This window comes from Salmo trutta, chromosome 32 (genome assembly GCF_901001165.1).
Source record: "Salmo trutta chromosome 32, fSalTru1.1, whole genome shotgun sequence".
NCBI lineage: Eukaryota > Metazoa > Chordata > Actinopteri > Salmoniformes > Salmonidae > Salmo > Salmo trutta.
The window spans coordinates 31,941,847-31,960,550 of NC_042988.1; the positions used below are offsets into that span (position 1 = coordinate 31,941,847).

Genomic DNA, 18,704 nt, shown 5'->3' on the forward strand with positions numbered 1-18,704 from the left:
ACCATTGGATAACATCTTGATACTGTACTGGCAGCATTTTCATCTAAATCAAGATCTAATATGAGATACAGAATGGTAATGAAACTGGTAGTAAGTAGCACTTAATATGATTTAAGGTTACTTTTTGAGACAATTGCTTCGCACAGGGGGGAATGTTGCCTTTCAAAGAAAAACGATTGACGTCGACTGGTAGTATGTGCCACCAACCAGAAAGAGGGTCGGTAAGGGTCCGTCCAACCAGAGCGAGTGGAACTGAAGTGGGCTGTGACTTATGGGCTGGGATAACTTGTCGCTGCGCTCTTCCTTCTGGTCTCTCATGCGCTCTTCCTTCTGGTCTCTCATGCGCTCAGTCGGGTGGAGGCAGTATTTCAGTTTCTGTGTGTGTCCTGCGGATGATTTAGAAAATCATATTTTTGTAGTTTATCGAGTTACATATCGAAATACGAAAGTAGTAAATTAGACAGTCGAAATGACGACGACAAAAACCTTTCAAGGGATGGATCCCGGTGCGAAAAGCAGTTCCAGGTAAAAATGAAATCCGAAAAATCTTAATGGACAAACAAAAGAAAATGGGATCCACTTACCAGCCAGTATTGGAAGCTAACCGTCCAGTTGTTGGGCGGTTGATTTTTCCTGATTTAACTAAATTGTATTAATGGCACAATTTGTCTTTCTAATGAGCTAATATGATGGTGTGACGAGGGCGTTTGGGCTAGTAGCGGCATCGGCTACCTGGTTACTGCTGCTAGTGATTCTAGCTACCACACCAGAGAGGCCCGCGGCGTTACTGGAAGTTGGGATTTAGCTTTGAAAATGAGCTGTTTAGTGTAAATGACTCGGTATCAGGACATTTAAACAGAATGGACAATTTGAGGACAAAACGTAGCTATGTAATTAGCTATCTATAGTAGTCTGTCTGGACTGCAACTTGTTTGGTTAACTTGTCTACTTAGCTAGCTAGTGACTGGTATGGATTGCTAGCTCACACTCTGGCTAGCATCAAGCTCAGCAGTCGCGTAACACTTTTATTTGCAGAAACAAGCACTTGCTCTTCGTCTGCAAGTTCCAAACCCCATAGTCTTTGGGCCTCTGGTGACCCAAAACTGGGTACCTTGTTGATTAGGTAGCTAGATTTGCCTACATGCCAAATTTAGCTCCTTTTATGGATGTTTATAAGAATACGGCTGACCCAAACTATTTATTAGGAGTTAATTAAAGCCGTATAAAATGTATTGTCTACGTTTTGAGGACTTATTTGAGGCCAAGGGTCTGCACGCAATTGACTTTGTTTCACTGCCAGAAAAAAGTTATGCACCGCGTGCATTCATGCTATAGTATGGGCACTCCTGCCTTAGCTGCGGCTGGATGGCATGGGGAAGAAAAATAGTAAATGTTTTATCAACCGTTTCGGGCAGGCCGGACAATAGGCTCTTTCGTTGTTAAACCAAAACGTGAGCTGTAACACCGTTTTGGGCTGGATAGTTTTGCTACAAGTAGTCCAACGGTGAAATCATAACCATACTTTCAGGCATTTGTGTTACAGCTAGCTACGTTGTCGACTAATTGGTGGCTAATGCGGGTTTTACTTGGGTGGGCTTAGCTAACCCTGCAAATCTTTGCTCGGTTCATCTTTGCTTTAGCCATCTTGGTCGGCCCTACTGCTGACCAGTCTAGAAATGTAGGCTTTCCCGACAGCAGCAATCCAACTTTGGCAGCCTTTGGTAATAGCATTTAAGGTCATCAAAGGCTTTCAATATATGTGACAGCATCAGTCTCGCTATCTTTTCAATCAATCTACTGTTGAACAACTGTCGAGTTGTCCCACTTTTCTAACCACAGTGCCTCTCCTTTCACAGGAAATATTTGCCGTTTCATTGTTGGGTGGGGTCTCTAATAGCCTTTTCTCTTTGCAGCCTGGTGGAAAGCATGAGCTCATCTTAGCTATCACACAAGGGTTAACAAGTCTGGACATTACATGAACTAATCGTGGCATACAGCACCAGCAATACCCAAATCCAGTTCTTTCATCTCGCCACTGTCTAATGTGTTTTTTTTACCTCATGGTGGGAGGGAAGTTGATTTGTATCCCGTCTGCCTTTGGACAGCTGCCTAGTGTCAGCTGGTGCATTCAGCAGTCTGGAGCTGAATAGAGGGGAGGAGGGGTCGGGGAATGGCTCTGCAAACGCATCAATTCCTCCACCCGACTGTCCTTAGTCAAGGGGAAAAAAGGCTTTCCTTCTCATTCTTGTGACCCTTCTGTTCGCTAGGAGGAAAGAATGTCGGTTTGGAAGTGGGCTTTGTGGGCTGTGGTTATCCTCTCTTGCCTTTTTACTGTTCAGATCACATATTAAGTCTATCTGATCTTTTCTTTTACCTTGACATTGTTCCGTGTGCTTAGGCGCAGGCCATGATCTAGCCTGGATTTCTCCAATCAAATGTTGGAACGGCTATGCTGTCTGGAATGATAGCCATCCCATATGTAACTGCTGCGGAATTTCTGCCGAGCTCAAATCAGCGGCTGGCTGGCCTGGCAGATTGCAGGCGAGTGGAGTCAGCTGTAGCCAGGAGAGATTGGGACTATCCCTCGGTCTGACAGCTGGGGCTTAGGGAGTGGACCCTACTTGGAATGGAGAGAAAGAGAGGGGACTGGAGCAATGAGGTGTCTGTGCAGTCTCAGAGCAATATGTTTGTATTTGTCATATAATGATTTCAGCAGTGCTGCCGCTGATCACTAGTGTGACATGGTCTTTGTGTATTTAGCATGTCCTGGGAGAGGGGGTGTCAGTTCAATAGTGTGTGTGTGGCAGTCAGTCAAATGACAGACCTGACCCTCCCTTTGTTGTCCTGCAGGGTGCTGCGGCCGCCGGGCGGGGCCTCCAACATATCGTTCGGCACAGACGAAGCCCCCCCTGTACGCAAGAACAAAATGGGCTCCAACATTTTCCTAGAGCCTGACGATCCCCACGCCCATCGGAGGAGCAACCCACCCGGTACTTCAAAGCTACTCACATTGGTTTGAAACTAGTGTACGCACACATCCAAACGTCCACTGGGGCAGGGTACAAAAATGTGGCATGGCAAAAGAATACCCACACACATTGAGTGCTCGAACAATGGGCCCAAAATGGTAATCAAGCTGACAGACCCTTTGGGGTTAAACTGTGGGTGTTCATTCAATCAGTGTCCAGACTCCAGTCAATCACATTGGATAATGTGCATAGTGTACTGTTTTTCCACCTGACCTACATAGACTGACTTGTAGTACAGCAGGGCCTTGATGGGGGAGCCACTTCTGTCTGTCAGGCTGGATCTGGCTGACCCTCCCTGGCTCTAGTAGTGTACACCTACACATGTAGAAGAAGGGCGTGGTGGGAACTGTTCTCACATGGCACAGGATCACATGTTTTCACAATCGCGTCACTTCTATGTAGTAATCCATTTACTGGTGTAGTGGCGTATCCGTGCCCACGCATGAAGTGTGGAGAATGTGGTGTGCATGTGTGTGTTCACTGTAACCTCTGACTTCCGGAGCAGACAGCTGCATGCAGTGTTCACACTCTGCCTTCCTGCTATTCCACATTGTCTCAGGCTAGGTTCAAGTTCAGTTCAGACAAATGAACGATGTCATGGTATGCACATTTCAATGGATACACCTTGATTATTTGGTTAGGTTGGCTTCGGTGCCGTCTCGTCTGGAAGTTGAGTACTTGGTCTAGGCTAGCCTATATTTAATAAAAATTACCTTAGTCTTGATATATTTCCATGAATACACCTGGATTTTCTGGCTGTGTTTAGGTCTGGATATTCTTGGATTGCATGCACCGTTTTCTGTTAGTAGGCTTTAGGATGATGTTTACTTAGGCTGCTGTTTACCTAATGACATCACAATCTGGATATGTAGCCAAAGAGATTTGTCTCTTGGCTCCGTGAATGTAGTAGATAACCAATAATGTATCGTTGTTTGTTTGGTCTTCAACTTCAAGGATAGTCACGGGAGGTCACTAACCTTAAGGTTAGAAGGCATGACCATGCATGAATATATATACTTAAAGGAGTAGTTCACTATTTTACAACTTTGTTAGATGATTCCTCACCCTGAAAGTAGTCTGGGCCAAGTCAAAAACATTAATCTCTGGTTCAGTTTTCTTTAAACAGCCACTACAAACTTCAGCTAACCTTAGCCACGACAAAATGTCCACATCACCTGAAATCAATTCAAATCAACTCCATATTTTGTTTGTTACCTGAAGGTGATTTGGCCACTAACAAAAAAAATACAACTATAAAAACATGCTCCCATCACTTCCATTGATTGCGTCTGTTTAAAGAACTGAACCATGGATTAGTTTCTCCTGGCCCATAGACTACTTTCAGAGTGAGGAACCATCTAACGTCAAGTTGTAAAATGGTGAACTAGTCCTTACCATATATGATCATAGTTTCTCTACACAACCATAATGACACATTTTGTTGTGAAGTTCCACATTTAAGTCATTTAGCAGATGTTCTTATCCAGAGCGACTTACAGTAGTGAATGCATACATTTCATAATTTTTTTTCTGCGTACTGGTCCCCCGTGGGAATTGAACCCACAACCCTGGCGTTGCAAACACCATGCTCTACCAACTGAGCCACACGGAACCACACTTCCACCCACATGGTGTAGTAGAATATATATTGCAATATAGCATTGTAGTATTTAAATTCAGCCATTGGCCTCTGCTTACATTGCTTTTGCCATAGCCTTTTCTGGTGATGCCCGGTTAAACTCACCATGGCCTTGAGATGATCCTTAGTGGGTTTTATTCAAGGGCCCACTCCCAGCCACACAAAGGCCATTCTGCAGTCAGAGCAGTACCGTAGGCCATCATTGTAAATAAGAATTTGTTCTTAACTGACTTGCCTAGTTAAATAAAAGTACTGAGCTTCATAACAAACCACTGGACCAGTGTGACTTTATCTTTTAGCCTCAGAAATTGAACTGTGGCGCACATATTGGAATTACACTCCATAAAAAATGATCCGGGTGGTTTCAGCTTAACATTGATACAGACCTACACCTTGATCTTGTAGTACCATCTGAATGTTTAATTGAAGTGTAATGGCACTATAGTCAATTAAAGCATCACTTATTGGCCATGTCCACGGTTTATGTCCCATTGCTAATGCAAAAGCAATAAAGAAGTCATTCAGCAGGGCCTGATAAACAGATGCAGAGCCATAATAAAGGAAACCTTGTTGAGTCACTGTGCCATTACTTCACAATGCTCACTCCTCTCACTTCGTTAACAAGCAGTGATATATTGACCAAGAATCATCCCTTTGTTTGTCTTTGTTCCTTCTGGTCATAGATGGCAGGTAAACCAATCTGTTGACTTCCCATTGGTTCTGCTGTACAGTTGTTCCTCAGTGGGAGTTTGTATGGGACTGTAGTCTATCTTAAATGTTGGCCAAAATGCCCTTTTGCTGAGTGGGGTATGTGGGTTAGCCTATGAGTTTTGGCTCAGCATTTGTCTGGATTAGCCTACATCCACTGGCTGCTTTGCTGCTTGGTCTGTTGCTATCTGTCTGAGACTGATAGGTAGGCCATCGGATTTGTTTGCATTATTGGTTTTCCGGCATTTTCTCATGTCATCTTGGCAAATAGTTCCTAGCAGCATTATGCTCAGTAAAAACACTGCCATACTGCATGTTAGTCACTCAGTTCCACTAAAACAGGAATGCACCACAAATCAAGATGTTAAAGCAAACGGTTTACAGCCTTCCACACCAGTCTTAAATCGATTTAGACCCATTCAACGAATTGTGAAATCCGCCCCGGCCAGTGAATATGTTCGTTTTGATGAATTAAATGTGAAGTGGAAACAAACCATAAAGAAACTGTCATGTTTGTATTAGCACTTCTAGCATTGACACTCCATTAACTATCATTAGGCCAAACACTAGTCCCTATCATTGACCTAAACCCTTCTCTCAGAGAGCTACTGTGTATGCAGGCTATTACTCCGACCCTGTTGTGTTACTCACCCGAGTCCGTTAATCAAGGTCCTGGCCAACAGCTAGCTAGTAGAATCAGGTGTGCTGGAAAACCTACAGGAGGTGGCTCTCCAGGAGGAGGTCTGCTTTACAGAACTCTTGTAGTGAGGTCATCTCCTCTGACTCGTTTGTGATGTGAAGTCTGAGTCATCACTTATTAACTGGGTGTTGTTTCTCTCCGTAGGCGGGACGGCCAAGGGTACTCTGTGCGGAGAACCGTCCGCTCCCCTTAGACGGTGCCAGCAGCCGCTCCTCTTCCCCAAAAACAATGAGACAGACGAGGTCATCACTTCCATCAATGTTCCTTTAGGGGTAAGGGTGAGGGCTCATTGACTGACATATGTCAGCCATTGTTTTATTCATAGATGTAATGTGTGGGCTTTCCACTGGTAAGACGCTTACCTTGGTTTCTACAAGTCTGCTGTCATGGATGGTTTTCAGTGATTCTCAGTCCTGTGTTTTTGAACTGACTTAATGTAGTAAAATGACTCAGCCAAAATAAAGTAAAATGCTGACTGTTATTCTCCATCTGGCAGGTTGAGGAGTGCCAGCAGGCAAACAATGGTAAGTATCTCTGGTTCCATTTCGAATGTCAGTATTTTAATATATGGTATTTATGTACAGTACCAGTCAAAAGTTTGGACACCTACTCATTCAAGGGTTTTTCTTTTGTTTTTACAGTTTTCTACATTGTAGAATAATAGTGAGCACATCGAAACTGTGAAATAACACATATGGAATCATGTAGTAACCAAAAATGTTAAACAACTCAAAATATATTTCATATTTGAGATTCTTCAAAGTAGCCACCCTTTGCCATGACAGCTTTGCATACTCTTGGCATTCTCTCAACCAGCTTCATGAGGTTGTCACCTGAAATGCATTTCAATTAACAGGTGTGCCTTTTTAAAAGTTAATTAATGCGTTGTGCTGTGACAAGGTAGGGGTGGTATACAGAAGATGGCCCTATTTGGTAAAATACGAAGTCCATATTATGGCAAGAACAGCTCAAAAAAGCAAAGAGAAACCACAGTCCATTACTTTGACTGACCTTTGTCTTAATCTGGAAAATTAAGAGCTTTTAAAGTTTCTTCAAGTGCAGTTGCAAAAACCTTAGTGTTATGAAGAAACTGGTTCCCATGAGGACCGCCACAGGAAAGGAAGACCCAGAGATACCTCTGCTGCAAAGGACAAGATCATTAGTTACCAGCCTCAGAAATTGCAGCCCAAATAAATGCTTCACAGAGTTTATGTAACAGACACATCTCAACATCAACTGTTCAGAGGAGACTGCGTCAATCAGGCCTTCATGGTCGAATTGCTGCATAGAAACCACTACTAAAGGACACCAATAAGAAGAAGAGACTTGCTTGGGCCAAGAAACAGGAGCAATGGACATTAGACCAGTGGAAATCTGTCCTTTTGGTCTGATAAATTGAGATTTTTGGGTCCAACCACCGTGCATTTGTGAGACGCAGAGTAGGTGAGCGGATTATCTCCACATGTGTGGTTCCCAGCATGAAGCGTGGTGGTGCTTTGCTGCTGACAGTCTGATTTATTTAAAATTCAAGGCACACTTAATCAGCATGGCTACCACAGCATTCAGCAGCAATACACCATCCCATCTGGTTTGTGCTTAGTGGGACTAATTTATTTTTCAATAGGACAATGACCCACCACACCTCCAGGATGTGTAAGGGCTATTTGACCAAGAAAGAGAGTGGAGTGCTGCATCAGATGACCTGGCCTCCACAATCACTTGACCTCAACCCAATTGAGATGGTTTGGGATGAGTTGGACCACGGAGTGAAGGAAAAGCAGCTTACAAGTTCTCAGCATATGTGGGAACTCCTTCAAGACTGTTGGGAAAAGCATACAGGGTCAAGCTGGTTGAGAGAATGCCAAGTGTGCACAGCTGTCATCAAGGCAAAGGGTTGCTACTTTGAAGAATCGAATAAACTCAGCAGAAGAAGAAACGTCCTCACTGTCAACTGCGTTTATTTTCAGCCAACTGTAAATATTTGTATGAATATAAGATTCAACCACTGAGACATAAACTGAACAAGTTCCACAGACGTGACTAACAGAAATTGAATGTGTCCCTGAATAAAGGGGTCGTCAAAATCAAAAGTAAGTCAGTATCTGGTGTGTCCACCAGCTGCATTAATTACTGCAGTGCATCTCCTCATGGACTGCACCAGATCTGTTAGTTCTTGCTGTGAGATGCTACCCCACTCTTCCACCAAGGCACCTCACCCTCTGATCCAACACGTCCCAGACGTGCTCAATGGAATTGAGATCCGGGCTCTTCGCTGGCCATGGCAGAACACTGACATTCCGGTCTTACAGGCAATAAAGCACAGAACGAGCAGTATGGCTGGTGGCCTTGTCATGCTGGAGGGTCATGTCAGGATGAGCCTGCAGGATGGGTACCACATGAGGGAGGAGGATGTCTTCCCTGTTACGCACAGCGTTGAGATTGCCTGCAATGACGACAAGCTCAGTCCGATGATGCTGTGAGACCGCCCCAGACCATGACGGACCCTCCACCTCCAAATCGATCCCGCTCCAGAGTACAGGCCTCGGTGTAATGCTCATTCCTTAGACGATAACCGCGAATCTGACCATCACCCCTGGTGAGACAAAACCGCAGCTCGTCAGTGAAGAGCACTTTTTGCCAGTCGTGTCTGGTCCAGCGACGGTGGGTTTGTGCCCATAGGCGACGTTGTTGCCGGTGATGTCTGGTCAGGACCTGTCTTACAACAGGCCTATAAGCCCTCAGTCCAGCCTCTCTCAGCCTATTGCGGACAGTCTGTGCACTGATGGAGGGATTGTGCGTTCCTGCTGTAACTCGGGCAGTTGTTGCCATCCTGTACCTGTCCCACAGGTGTGATGTTCGGATGTACCGATCCTGTGCAGGTGTTACACGTGGTCTGCCACTGCGAGGACAATCAGCTGTCCGTCCTGTCTCCCTGTAGCGCTGTCTTAGGCATCTCACAGTACGGACATTGCAATTTATTGCCCTGGCCACATCTGCAGTCCTCATGCCTCCTTGCAGCATGCCTACGGCACATTCACGCAGATGAGCAGGGACCCTGGGCATCTTTCTTTTGGTGTTTTTCAGAGTCAGAAAAGCCTCTTTAGTGGCCTGTGACCTTAATTGCCTACCGTTTATGGTTCATTGAACAAGCATGGGAAAGTGTTGTAACCCTTTACATTGAAGATCTGTGAAGTTATTTGGATTTTTACGAATTATTTTTAAAGACAGGTTCTTGAAAAATGGCTTTGTTGTTACTACATGATTTCATATGCCATTTAATAATTTTGATGTCTTCACTATTCTACAATGTAGAAAATAGTAAAAATAAAGAAACCCTTGAATGAGTGTGTCCAAACCTTTGACTGGTACTGTTGGTAATATAAAATAATTTAGTTTCCAATGATGAATCCCATTGAAATCTTTTGAAGAGACACCACTTAAAATAAGACCCTAACAGACTGGAAGGAAAGATTCCCCGTTCTCTCAGAGCTGTCTGTAAACAGCAGTGCATGACTCCCATTAGTTACGAATGGCCACAATGAATGGCATCATGGTCGACTGTGGCAGCTCCGATAATTCCGCCCTTCCAGCCTTTTTTAAACGTGGTCATGTCTCTCCCTTTGTTTTCAACAATGACATTTGCCATACTTGGGAAGTTTGTCCTGACCTTGTTGATCTGACCAGGAGAAACTCTGGCGTCCTAGTTATACAACACATGACTCATAGAAGGCTTTTATTTAGGCTTTTTATTTTTAGGGCACACCTTGTAGTCACAACTCAATCAGATTCTCTTTGATCCAGCCCTCTCTTAATGTCTCTGTGGTCAGTCATCTGTTCTGTAATGATATAATGCTGTTCCTATGAGGAGCTAGGCTATTTATTAACTTCCAGGTGCTGCAAACATTAGTGATAGTGTGTTCTTTGGATAATGGAAGGTTAAGGCATCACACATAATCTCGGGGCATTTAAAAATCAATACTACATCCGTTCCACTGTTATGGTCGTGTGTAAGCACTGGAGACGGGGGCTTGAAATGGTACTGGACTGGCAGTGGACCCTGGGAGGATCTTGTCTGGTCCCTCCAAGTGTTTGACTGACACTGATGTTGTACAATTTTCAGGTGTAAAATGTAATCCAAGCAGTGTTCTGAAGGAAAAAACGCAGCTTTATGTTCCTTGATACCAAAATAGGCTTAGAAACACTGGCTTAACACACTTTGCTTACGTGCTGCTGTAAGCCCATACCTACACCATACTGTAATGGCTCTCAGGAAATTTGACTTTGAGATTCTACATCACTAATGGGCAATTGACAGCCTGTCTCTCCAGCAGTGTGATTTCGTTATAGATGAGATTTGCATCATGGAGGATTGTTGAGTACAATTGATTGTAGAGGTCGACCGATTAATCGGAATGGCCGATTTCAAGATTTCATAACAATTGGTATTTTTGGCCGCCGATTTAAAAAAAAATATATATATATATTTATATTTGACCTTTTTTATTTAACTAGGCAAGTTGGTTAAGAACACATTCTTATTTTCAATGATGGCCTAGGAACGGTAGGTTAACTGCCTTGTTCAGGGGCAGAACAACATATTTTTACCTTGTCAGCTTGGGGATGCAACCTTATGGTTAACTAGTCCAACGCTCTAACCACCTGCTTTACGTTGCACTCCACGAGGAGCCTGCCTGTTATGCGAATGCAGTAAGAAGCCAAGGTAAGTTGCTAGCTAGCATTAAACTTATGTTATAAAAAAACAATCAATCATAATCACTAGTTAACTACACATGGTTGATGATATTACTAGTTTATCTAGCCAGTCATGCGTTGCATATAATCGATGTGGTGCGCATTCGCGAAAAAGGACTGTCGTTGCTCCGACGTGTACCTAACCATAAACATCAATGTCTTTCTTAAAATCAATACACAAGTATATATTTTTAAACCTGCATATTAAGTTAATATTACCTGCTACCATGAATTTCTTTTAACTAGGGAAAATGTGTCACTTCTCTTGCAAACAGAGTCAGGGTTTATGCAGCAGTTTGGGCTGGCTCTCTTGCCAATAATTGGGCCAAAGATCAGTTCGGCTGGTTGTGTAAACGCAGCCTGAGTCGTATCATATGGATCAGATCTCTGATCAGTGGGCCAGGTGGTGATGACCCTGATAGTGTCGTCTCCTCTGTGTTGTGTGGTAAAGTAGACTGCTCCGATGAACCTGAAGAGAAGGAGCAGAAGGAGGAGGCACCACAGCCCTCTGCCCCCTCGGGAGCTGCCGCCAACGCAGCCGCCCCCTCCGGCCGAAGAAACCCCCCAGGGGGCATGTCCAGCCTCATCCTGGGTTGAGGTCTGGTGTCGTTGGAACATTTTTATTTTTGAAAGAATTTCCCCCTTCCCCACCTCAGTCCCACTGTTCTTCCCCACTGTCTTATACAATCCACCACGTCCCCTCTGAGCCATGGAATTTGCCCCCCTTCCTGCCAACCCCCTCATGTTTTTACACCTTTTTTTTCTATTAAAAGAGAACCGTTGACAGAAGCACTTTATGTATCTCTTTTTTCCCCTCTCCCCCCATTTCAGTCCATCCTGTAGTGTGCCTATATTGCGCCTGCTGGAAAAGGCATGACGTTTTAGCTTGTCTCATTCTCCCCCTGTTGTAAAATGGTAAAGAAAAGTATTCAAAAAAAGATTTGATGCGTGAATTTCTAAATACAATAAAGATTGATATGAATTTGTTTTCATTTTGCTCCTGATTTTATTTTTATCGGCGAAAATATGTATTTTGTGTGGATCTCACTAAAGTTTAGTTATGCATGGCATACCACACGGGTAATCTACTCTAAGCCTACTATTTTTAACTATAAGTGAAACATCTGAGTAAGGATTTGGTCAGCCTGTTTTTTTGTACAGATAAATCCCATTTTATATGTTAAGACACTTCCGAAGCGCTTTCAAAATGTCCACATGGTGGGGCTGATACCATCTGGAACACATTGGGGGTGGGAATGAGTTACCCCTCCTTCCCACTGTGGGGAGTAGTCAAAGGAGGGTGAGCCACAAAGTGAAAGTGTTTTCTTAGCTTGTGAGATTTGCCACGAGGACTGGATTATAGGGAGATTGGAATCAAATTGTAAGTATTATTGGAATCAAATTGTAAGTATTATTTTGTTGATTAATGCAGCTGTAACTTTTGGTTGTGACTTTGAACAGTCTAGAAAAATGCATGACACACCCACAAATGTTTGTAGAGGTGTTGACTAACAGAGTAAAATCACACTATATGCTCCTGTCAATTGAATGGGTAAACCTAATAATATCGTTTCAGCAATGCAGTGATTTTTTTGTTTGTTTTTACTCTAGTTTCACTTTTATTACCTGTCTTATCTATTTCTCTAATTTCGTTCTCTGCATTGTTGATTAGTGCCCGTAAGTAAGCATTTAACTCTTAGTCGACACAAGTATTATTTGACAAATAAAATGTGATTTTTGCCAAAACGTTGATTAGGTGTACCCTTTAAATTGTTGGGAGCATATATAGTGTGAGACTTAATTTTTTTTACATTGACCTTGCTCGCTTAGTAAGCAAAAATATCATGTTGAGTCAATGTTTATTAGTCAATGCATATTGTTCAGGCTGCTCAGATTTAAGTTTGCTCAACCACTGATTGTTGTCAGGTGTGAACCCTTTCCTGTGGAGAGACCACTGTTTCTCAGAACCCCTGTTTTTCTACTTAGGAAAAAGGCCCTAACATGGCATTGGTCTTCAGCTTGTCCACTCTCATGTTTGTCCTCATCACAGGGATGGAGACATCCAAAAGTAAGGCTTTCTGCAGGCACAATTTGTAATACTTCTACCAACACCACAACTTCCAAAATGCTCACACCGAATGGTCTAGGACTTTTGTTTTACCCAAACTACACTTGTCAGATGTAACATTTTCTGTACTACAGTACTGTTTAAATGTATCTATTGCTTAAACAGGTCTAAGTCAGGACCCAGAGTTGAAGCAGGTCATCCAGGTGGAATCTGGGAAGGATACAGCCCTAGACTGCTCTGTGAAGTTCAGTGAGGAATCCCCTGGTAATGTAAACATAGAGCAGGTCGTGTTGTGGAGGCTGGACCAGAATGATCATCACAAAGGTGAACCTGTGTTCAAATACAATCAACAATCCTCCAATCCCAGGATGCCGCTGAGCCCAAAATATCAGCTTTCCATGCCACCTTCCAATGAGAGAGACAAAGTTGTGTCCATATCGGTCAAAGAAACCCAGCCTGAAGACGAGGGTCCGTATGAGTGTGTGGTGAACACTGACAGTGGAAACACACATTGTAACTTCATGCTGAATGTCACAGGTGAGTTTAAAGCTTTTGGAGTCCAACGTTTATAGGTAGGGCCCTGAGTATTTCCCAGTCAGGAAAAACTAAGGGCTTTACACAGTTTGGAATTCAAAGTGCCTTCCTCACACCCTAACACTGACCATTTAGTATCTCCTTTTTGCATCATGATTTCCACTGTGCAGCTGATCCATCAAGAATTCTTGCTTTTCTGACATTATCCTCTAGTGTCCATATATTATATAAATTGACTTAGCTACCTTTAAATCAAATACCCTACAAACATGACTTAATTGATCGCATCCCTGAATGTGATATCATTTTAATTTCACTTCTGATTTTTTGTGTGTTACAGTACCAGACCAGCACCAGGTTCCTGAAAATGCTGCGACTCTAGATGAAATTCCTAAGAATAGTTACATGAGTGTGGCTGCTGTATTTGTGGTAGTAGGCTCTCTTGCCATTGGACTGCTGCTTCTCAAGCTGTTTCAAGCCAGAAGACTCAGACAACGTGAGCACCCATGGTCATGTCCATTAGGGCACACTGTTGCAAAATGCTTCAAGAAGTTATTCAGATTGTTCCTCCCCGTTTCAGACTGCTTCTTTCCATTTCCTGCCTAGTGAACATGACCCTGCTTTTGACTATCTCTGCCGAGAAGAATGCAGAGGTCTGGGAAGAATTAGTAGAGTACTTTCTGTTCTGGCTAAATGCCAGGATGTTGCTATATAAGTGGAATGGTTAACTAACTCCTCAGACAAGAGGACTTAGTTCAGTTTAGTTTTAGTTTCTCTATTGCTCTCCTTCTCCTCCCCAGATGGGAATTCAGGATTTGTTATTCTATTGTCCTTGTAACAAATCACAAACAATAGTAGAGCACACAGTATCAACACCTGTAAAAGGTTGCTTCTGGTTTTTCTTTCCAGATGAACCAGTGACACAGGAAGTCTCTTTTGTGGCAGAAGGTATGTTTGAGTATATTATTTTTGTCTACCTAATGGAAGAGTGGTTCCTGTCAAAACGATCAAATGCAGTTTATAAAATGCTATGTATAAAATGTGTATTTTAAAATGGTGTATAAGTGTTTGTATTCCTATTGTCCCCTATGGAACCAGAGCCTGAGGATACAGCAGTCCCAGCAGAGCACGACTCCAGCACCAGGACAGGACTGTTTCTGTAGCGACGGATGTATTATCAGGAGTGTTATGGTCTCTCTTCCCTGTCGGTGGCATGTCTGCTCTGTCTTTCACGCCACACAGCTAACTGAATGTGAATGCTTTGCCTGGAGGAAGGAGCAATCTGGTGCAACACTATTCTGTTTCCCCTCTGCAGGAGAAATGGAGTGCATGCATTATCCTGCTACCAAGCTAAGTGTTAACAGCATTGTCTGTAGTTGTTAACCACACCAAACTATTCTTTCATATATTGTGACTAAAACCTGAAATGAGAGTACAGTTGAAGTCGGAAGTTTACATACACTTAGGTTGGAGTCATTAAAACTCGTTTTTCAACCACCACAAATTTCTTGTTAACAAACTATAGTTTTGGCAAGTCGGTTAGGACATCTACTTTGCATGACACAAGTCATTTTTCAAAAAATTGTTTACAGAAAGATTGTTTCACTTATAATTCACTGTGTCACAATTCCAGTGGGTCAGAAGTTTACATACACTAAGTTGACTGTGCCTTTAAACAGCTTGGAAAAATCCAGAAAATGTCATGGCTTTAGAAGCTTCTTATATACCTGTGGATATATTTCAAGGCCTACTTTCAATCTCAGTGCTTTTTTGCTTGACATCATGGGAACATCAAAAGAAATCAGCCAAGACCTCAGAAAAAAAATTGTAGACATCCACAAGTCTGGTTCATTTTTGGGAGCAATTTCCAAACGCCTGAAGGTACCACGTTTATCTGTACAAACAATAGTACGCAAGTATAAACACCATGGGACCACGCAGCCGTCATACCGCTCAGGAAGGAGATGCGTTCTTTGGTGCGTGAAGTACAAATTAATCCCAGAACAACAGCAAAGGACCTTGTGAAGATGCTGGAGGAAATATCCAAGTATATATATCCACAGTAAAACGAATCCAATATCGACACAACCTGAAAGGCTGCTCAGCAAGGAAGAAGCCACTGCTCCAAAACCGCCATTAAAAAGACAGACTACGGTTTGCAACTGCACATGTGGACAAAGATTGTACTTTTTGGAGAAAATGTCCTCTAGTCTGATGAAACAAAAATATAACTGTTTGGCCATAATGACCATTGTTATGTTTGGAGGAAAAAGGGGGAGGCTTGCAAGCGGTGCCCCCGCACATTTACTGTACCGGTACCCCCTGTATATAGCCTCGCTATTGTTATTTTACTGCTGCTGTTTGTTACTTTTATCTATGTTAACACGTTTTCTTAACTTAAAGCATCGTTGGTTAAGGGCTTGAAAGTAAGCATTTCATTGTAAGGTCTACACCTGTTGTATTCAGCGCATGTGACAAATACAATTTTGATTTGACAACAGGGCCTGGCCTATGTTAAATATGTTTTAAAAAGTACAAAGCTTTTGTAAGGTGTTAAGCCTGTGATAAAATATGCTTAAAATCATTCAAAGACAAAGTGATTGTGGTGAATTGTGTTTGGAAAATAAAGATAGACATGGTTTTATAAAGGTAGTGGTAATATTTCATTCAGTACAGAAATGTGTAGAAAGCTTAAGCTGTCTGGAGGATCAACTTACCACATACCCAGGGTAAGTTTACTGCCATCCTCATTTACTGCCTTTTAAAAAAAAATTAAAAAAAAACATAGCGATATGGCATACTTGAATCATTCACCTCTCAAGTCTGGGACTAGAGGATATGTTATGTAGGGTTAGGTTCTAATTTTGAGTAAATAACTCAGACACTAGAGAAGCTTAACCAAGTGTAATTCTTCCCAAAGGGTCAATACAGCTGTAATACAGACACAGACATGCCCCCCCCCCCCCCCCGTGGTAGTATTCATACCCAACTTTGGGTGGAGTCTCCACCTTAACGCTAAACATTGCATCATTCTTGCTAAGCAGGGAACTAAGTGATAGACATGGTTTTCAACGCTTTCTCCCCTTATCAGTTCTGTCACATGCAATTATTTTCCCTGTACTCAGCCCCTACCAAACTTCATTATGGCACCCCTCATGTCTCTTATGTAAGTAATGTTCCTATACTTCTGAGTATAACAATATTCAAAGTTTACCCCAGAATCCAACAGCAGTGAACAGCGGTGGAACAAATACCCAACTGTCATACTTGAGTAAAAGTAAAGATACCTTAATAGAAAATGACTCAAGTAAAGGTGAAAGCCACCCAGTAAAATACTACTTGAGTAAAAGTCTAAAAGGTAAATGTAATTGCTAAAATATACAGCAAACCAGACAGCACAATTTTCTTGTTTTTTTAAAAACATTTATTTACGGATAGCCACCACTCAGACGTAATTTACAAATGAATCATCTGTGTTTGGTGAGTCCGCCAGATCGGAGACAGTAAGGATTGCCAGGGATGTTTGTGAATTGGGCAGCTTTCCTGTCCTGCTAAGCATTTGAAATGTAACAAGTACTTTTGGGTGTGTGGTAGACATTCTATAGGAAGAGAGACTGCAGATTCTTTCAAACAACAACTTTATTATAAGATTTGCAAAAATTAAGCAATAAATGACAATCACGCAACAGTGCATAGTCAGAAAGCCCAACGAATAGCGTTGGCTCTCAGTTTTTATAGAAAATGCAACCTCTGTCTTTGTGGCAGTTTAGCAGATGGGTGGAAACGGGCAGAGCATATAGTGTCTAAAAGGCGATTGGTTTGTCAGTGCAGATTAAGATAGCCGGGGTTGATAGCACAAGGGCTCAACCATATAACTGCATTAGTCACAGTTCATACTATAATGTGCTCCTTCCTGCAACTTCACATACAGCTGAGTTCCTGCAGAAAACCACGGGATGTGTCACATGCTGCGGTCGCACCCAAATGGATCTTACGAAATCACCCAGTCTTGTGACTAAGTCACACAAAGACAACTTTGTATCAGGTTAGAAAAAATACTAGCTTTTAACAATGGACAATCTTTACGTAAAAAACAACATTCTATGTCTAATTAAACAGTATAGTATGTAATGAATATTCATTTCCTCCACAGGTGTCAGGGAAAATGTATGGAGTAAAAAGTACATATTTTATTTTGGAATGTTGTGAAGTAAAAGTTAAAATCAAATAATTGTGTTTTGTGGTTAAACCTCATTTATCCCTAACCTATGATTCTGTCACAAACTGACACCCACAATTGCAACTGAAATAAGTTCAGGTCTTGATTATCTGTATGTTATTTTGTAATTTCTTGGTTTATTAGACCTACCTCATTTGTTCAGAACCTAACCGTAAAGTAGGCCTACTTCATGTTCCTATTGGTGGAGAGGTTCTAGAGCAGGCACCACTGTGGTATAGACATACTGTCTATTTCCTGTTATTTGAAGGCTGTTTAGTTGTGATGTGAAGCTCATGTTGTTTTGGCACGATGTCTGCACTCTCTCTGTGTTGTGCAATCTTCCTCTGTCTCCTTTGCAGCACCCTGGCTGGGAAAGGTGAGTGGTGTTTATTTTAGTTTTCTATTGGGAGGTGATGGAAATAATTTTTGATTTAACATTTAATCTAATCAGTTTTACACTTTGAAATATATTATGTACATTCGACTCTTGATAAGTGCTCTTTGAATACATGTGAATTCTTTAAGTACTACAGTTTTCCAGTCTCATTTCAATGACATTTTCAATAGCTTGCTCCTGATGACTACATGCTCTGGCACGACAGTCCCAAGCCATTGCCTTTTTCAGGAGTCCACTGTAATCTATAGAGTCCACTGTAATCTATAGAGTCCACTGTAATCTATAGAGTTGCAATATCATAGATGTACAAGACAAGAGGCTGTTTTCAAGTCATTTATTTTTGAAGTGCAATATACAAATGAGAGTAGAGTACTATATGGTTCCTTATATTCATAATCCAAAAATAGACCCAGACTTGTGTGAAACTAGTTTTGGGTAGTGAAGATCTCCTTAACTGATTGGTTTTGGTTTATCCTTAAAGAACAAACATCTGACACATACAGTACCTGTCACTTCCTGACCAATATTTAGGTATTATTTCTATTATATTTGGTCAGGATGTGGCAGAGGTATATTTGTTGTGTATTATGGGGTTTTGTGTGTGGTGAAGTGGGGTGTGTTAGTTTGGTATAGGTTCTAGGTTTGTTTTTCTATGTGT

At 42.2% G+C, this 18,704-nt stretch overlaps 2 protein-coding genes across 4 annotated transcripts; both read left to right on the plus strand.

The window, feature by feature from the left end:
• The first annotated feature begins 297 nt into the window (after window positions 1–297).
• On the plus strand, window positions 298–11,814 carry LOC115171722 (jupiter microtubule associated homolog 1). 2 transcript variants are annotated; one of them, XM_029728791.1, is made up of 5 exons: window positions 298–525; window positions 2,851–2,990; window positions 6,221–6,348; window positions 6,573–6,600; window positions 11,280–11,814. In XM_029728791.1, the coding sequence occupies exons 1-5, from the start codon at window positions 470–472 to the stop codon at window positions 11,423–11,425; spliced, it is 498 nt and encodes a 165-aa protein (XP_029584651.1). In that variant the 5' UTR covers window positions 298–469; the 3' UTR covers window positions 11,426–11,814. The 2 variants fall into 2 exon arrangements, with proteins under 2 accessions (XP_029584651.1, XP_029584652.1); XM_029728792.1 differs by having other exon boundaries at window positions 11,283–11,814.
• Window positions 11,815–11,921: 107 nt separating this feature from the next.
• LOC115171721 (uncharacterized) lies at window positions 11,922–14,934 on the plus strand. Of its 2 annotated transcripts, none has more exons than XM_029728790.1 (6): window positions 11,922–12,232; window positions 12,815–12,896; window positions 13,062–13,433; window positions 13,771–13,926; window positions 14,340–14,378; window positions 14,529–14,934. In XM_029728790.1, exons 2-6 carry the CDS (start codon window positions 12,830–12,832, stop codon window positions 14,591–14,593), a joined length of 699 nt encoding a protein of 232 aa, XP_029584650.1. In that variant the 5' UTR covers window positions 11,922–12,232; window positions 12,815–12,829; the 3' UTR covers window positions 14,594–14,934. The 2 variants fall into 2 exon arrangements, with proteins under 2 accessions (XP_029584650.1, XP_029584649.1); XM_029728789.1 differs by having other exon boundaries at window positions 11,922–12,209.
• Window positions 14,935–18,704: the final 3,770 nt, after the last annotated feature.